The sequence below is a fragment of the Sinocyclocheilus grahami genome, unplaced genomic scaffold (genome assembly GCF_001515645.1).
Source record: "Sinocyclocheilus grahami isolate Dianchi unplaced genomic scaffold, SAMN03320097.WGS_v1.1 scaffold19.1, whole genome shotgun sequence".
Classification (NCBI taxonomy): domain Eukaryota; kingdom Metazoa; phylum Chordata; class Actinopteri; order Cypriniformes; family Cyprinidae; genus Sinocyclocheilus; species Sinocyclocheilus grahami.
Genome location: NW_015505198.1, coordinates 2,036,315 through 2,040,878, shown reverse-complemented (window position 1 = coordinate 2,040,878; position 4,564 = coordinate 2,036,315). Strand labels below are relative to the sequence as shown.

Here is a 4,564-nt window from a genome sequence, read left to right as displayed (position 1 = left end):
GTTATAGATATATATATATATATATATATATATATATATATATATATATATATATATTAATTACATACATATTATTTAATATTTAAGTAAAATAATATTATTTTAGAATAAAAAAGTATAGTATAATTAAAAATATATATATATATATATATAATATTCCAAATGTATTCCAAACATATATGTGTGATTATACAAGTAAAATAAAAATGCATATATATATAATATATATGCAAACACATATATATATATATATATATATATATATATATATATAGTTTACCTGAAATTTCCTTCACTGTTTTGAAATAGTCGAGTTTTGCAGGGTCCATGCTTGGAGTATTTGTAAAAACATCCCTTGAAAATAATATTTATAACATTAGATTAAATGTATAGCATAAAAAAACAAGGTTGAATGATTTAGTCTGGACGTAGACCATAGAATATCACCCTTGAAAAGTCATCTTCATTATTGTAATGTGCCCATTTATTTTGGTGCAGTTGATAAATGAGTCAATGTTGGTCGCGTTGACTGCGATGGTGTTAACAAGCGCTCCCGTTCCAAGACCATTACAGACTGAAATAAAACATGTTCAAATTATTTAACATTTATTAGATATCCGTATCATGCTAAATTGATTACATGTGTCAGAAACAACACTCTTAATTAATGAATGACATTGCTGACCTTTCGGGCACAAGCCATCACATTGTTTGCACTTCCTTATTCCATTCTCCTCCACTTCATGCATGTTACTGCTGCAGGTTCGAACGCAGGCACCATGATCGGTCACCACGAAGTTATCTGCAGCAGACAGAGGCGTTTGCAGTTATCTTTCAGATAAGTATAGATGCGGTTTCTCCTAGATGTTTCTCCTTAAATAAAAAAAGCACAAATGATTTATTGTCATATAGTATAGAGCTGTAAAATGAGCATTATATATAGCTCAGATGATTTGGTCTTGAGAGAATTTGAGAAAAAATGTTGAGCTTCAATTGAGATCTCTGAATTTTGACTGCAAACTTGTTTCTTGACATCTGAAGCCGTTTGAGACCTTGTTGACATCTCTTCTGAAACTCTAGAGGAGACACTTGTGAGATAACTGATGTTCATATATTACATTTATCAATAGTTACACAATTTATTTTAGGTCTTAAGCAATTTTTTAAAGTGTTTACCTAAAATAAACCTCAGAGAACTTACAGCAGCTCTTTGTTTACACAGCGCATAACCTCTGGGTGTGTCTTTGCTTGTGTATTTGCAATCATAACTGGCTAAAGACCAATGTCATTTTTGCCTCTAGAAAATGTTGGTGGTTGTTATGCACAATAGCAATGAGCCAGTATGTCTCCATGACTTTTGGGGCTCTTATATTTACATACTAAAGGTTTATTATGAAAATAATTATCTGCTCTTGTCATAGTGGTCTTAGATTATTTTAGTAATCTCAGATGTATGAAAACCAAACTTACAAGGGCATTTCTTCACACAGGTGGCTCCAAAGTTATACTTCCCGTTAGGATTGGGAACAAGTTGGTGAGTGTTGCGGTCGTACAGCATAAGACGTGGACACGCATCCTTGCACATCCCATTGTCCTGGAAGTCTCTGCAGGACTGCAGAAAAAGAGGCCTTACACTGTCATCATAAACAACATTTGTTCCCTACTGATCATTAGGTATCAAAACTATAAATTGATTAAAAATATTTTTAAAAAATTAAATAAAAGATGTTGATGATCAAAATTAGAATTAGAATTTACGAATTTACTTAATAAGTTTTGAAAAGCGCTCCACTCACCAGACAGTCTGTTGGTCGGGGTCCGGTGCAGCCTGCAGCGCAATGTTCACTGCAGCAGTCGATGGGTTTGGGACCCTTGCACCTCCGTGAGCACTGCTCGGCACAGTTCAGCCGAGTAACTGACAGTGAAGGTGAAAGAACATTTGTTAGGACGTAGTTCACTCATATATATTCCTTTGGAGAATTATATATACAACTGAATTTACAGGTCTGGCAGTTCTCTGGTCCTGGAGCCCAACACGATCCATTAAAGCACCCTGAGTCACATCGGCTGCCTGAGGTATGAAAGAAAGTGTTTGTTTTATATTTCTTTTTTTTTTATTAATACATAATTTAATGATTTATAGACATATATAGATACACTACCATTCAAAATATTTAAAAAACAGAATTATTGTGAGAAATGATTACAATAAAAAACTGTTATCTATCTTAATACATTTTAAAATATAATTTATTCCTGTGATGCAAAGCTGAATTTTTAGCATCATTACTCCAGTCTTCAGTGTCACATGACCCTTCAGAAATCATTATGATATGCTGGTTTGCTGCTCAAGAAACATTTATTATTATTATCAATGTTGAAAGCAGTTGAGCTGCTCCATATTTTTGTGGAAACCATGCTACTTTTTTTTCAAAAATGTTCAACATTTTACAAAATACATTTTTGTACATTCGAAACTGATATGTTTTGTAACATTATAAATGTCTTCACTATCACTTTTTATCAATTTCATGCATCCTTAAAAAAAAAATTATACTAAACCCAAACTTTTGAATGGTTGTGTATATTGCATGATTTATGTTTGTAAAACTCTAAATACTTACACTGAGGGTCAGTCCCTCCCGACACATTCACGTCACTGTCATCCTGCACAGTGTCCAACCACTGTATGGTCTCCACATTGCAAAGCAAAGGATTGTGGGCTATTTTAACCCCACCTTTAAGAATTTCTGCCAGATAAAGAAGAAAGAAAATATTATCTGCCACTATAATTAATAGAAAATCTCACTTTATATACATATTGCATGCTGTATTCAACACATTTTGGTGCCCGTGGATGCATAATGCTTCATTTGTACTGTAGGTCACTTTGGATAATAGTATCTGCTGCTAAATGAATAAATATAAATGCTTTACCTCCGAGGCTTCTCAGACGCAGCTCTCGGAGGCCGCTGGTGATGCTGTTGATCTCTAAAGACTCATTCCTGTGGAAGTTTGCCACCACAGCAAGGCCATACTTGCCATCGAAGAGAGAATGTCCTCGAATGAGGCGCAGGTTTTCCAGGGGTATCACATCCACATAATTTATTCCTATTAGCACGTAGCCACCAACTTCTTCAATGCTCTATGAAAGAAAGAATATTTTAGTCAGGTCCCCTAAATACCACTTAAAAAGTCTTCAGACTTCAAACAATAATTTAACATAAAAAAATCTGATTTTTCTTTCTATCAGTTGGTTAGAGGTTTGACCAATCATTTGTAGATAACTAATGATCTATTCTCATATTTGCTATTTTATTATACTGGTTTGTTATGTCACTCACTCTGAGAAAGGAGAGGTCGTGGTACTCCTGAACGTTGGTTATCTCCAGGTTCTCCAGCACGACTGTGCAGTTACTGTACATCCGCACCATGGCTCTGTAGTGATCGTCTGGCTGTGCCAGCAGAGTCAGCTTATTATTGGTTCCCTGACATACTGGAGAATAAAGCAGAGGTGAAATCAATACTTGGGTAGTTAAGGTGATATTATGACAGAACATACACAAAATAAGCATACCCAAAAGTCTGGAATAATTAAGGAGAAGTCAGTAAGAAGTCTCTTCTGCACACTAAGGCTGTATTTAATTACAGACTTATTATATTACTGTCTCCAGGTTCTCCAGCACGACTGTGCAGTTACTGTACATCCGCACCATGGCTCTGTAGTGATCGTCTGGCTGTGCCAGCAGAGTCAGCTTATTATTGGTTCCCTGACATACTGGAGAATAAAGCAGAGGTGAAATCAATACTCAGGTAGTGAAGGTGATATTATGACAGAACATACACAAAATAAGCCTACCCAAAATCTGGAATAATTAAGGAGAAGTCAGTAAGAAGTCTCTTCTGCACACTAAGGCTGTATTTAATTACAGACTTATTATATTACTGTTTTTACTGTATTTTTTTTATCAAATACAGTAAATGCAGCCTTGGTGAGCAGAGACTTCTTTCAAAAACATTTTAAAAAGTTATTCCAAAACTTTTGACCAGTAGTGTAAATGACTGATTTTTGTAATGCTTCAGATATTCATTTTCATCTCAAGCTATGTTACCGTAATTATAGTTTTGGTAATTAAATGCTGTTGTCTGTAGGCATGTATCAGTTTTGTGACTAAATAATTTCTAATAAGGTGGTATATTTCATAGGAAATCGAGAAAATTCACACTCCACTAAAATAATAAGGGCTGCTGTGGTTTCTTTCTCATTTGTGCCATGTTTTGAAAAAGCTGAATTGAAAAACATGAATAAAATTAATTCAAGTGTGTCCAAACTTTGGACTGGTAGTGACAGAACATACACAAAATAAGCCTACCCAAAATCTGGAATAATTAAGGAGAAGTCAGTAAGAAGTCTCTTCTGCACACTAAGGCTGTATTTAATTACAGACTTATTATATTACTGTTTTTACTGTATTTTTGATCAAATACAGTAAATGCAGCCTTGGTGAGCAGAGACTTCTTTCAAAAACATTTAAGGTTATTCCAAAACTTTTGACCAGTAGTG

The 4,564-nt window shown here is 34.4% G+C and overlaps 1 protein-coding gene across 4 annotated transcripts in view; it reads right to left on the bottom strand.

Moving 5' to 3' along the window:
• Positions 1-3,566, bottom strand: part of LOC107554803 (epidermal growth factor receptor-like) — a 14,594-nt gene extending 11,028 nt beyond the window's left edge. For all 4 annotated transcript variants that reach the window (XM_016237421.1, XM_016237428.1, XM_016237436.1 and 1 more), the window contains exons 1-9: positions 3,345-3,566; positions 2,938-3,145; positions 2,625-2,750; positions 2,003-2,071; positions 1,797-1,915; positions 1,471-1,612; positions 686-802; positions 448-574; positions 281-354 (exon numbers count right to left, since the gene is read on the bottom strand). In XM_016237421.1, coding sequence (XP_016092907.1) covers positions 281-354; positions 448-574; positions 686-802; positions 1,471-1,612; positions 1,797-1,915; positions 2,003-2,071; positions 2,625-2,750; positions 2,938-3,145; positions 3,345-3,560 — 1,198 coding nt within the window. In that variant the 5' untranslated portion in view covers positions 3,561-3,566. The remainder of the gene's footprint in view (positions 1-280; positions 355-447; positions 575-685; positions 803-1,470; positions 1,613-1,796; positions 1,916-2,002; positions 2,072-2,624; positions 2,751-2,937; positions 3,146-3,344) is intronic.
• Positions 3,567-4,564: the final 998 nt, after the last annotated feature.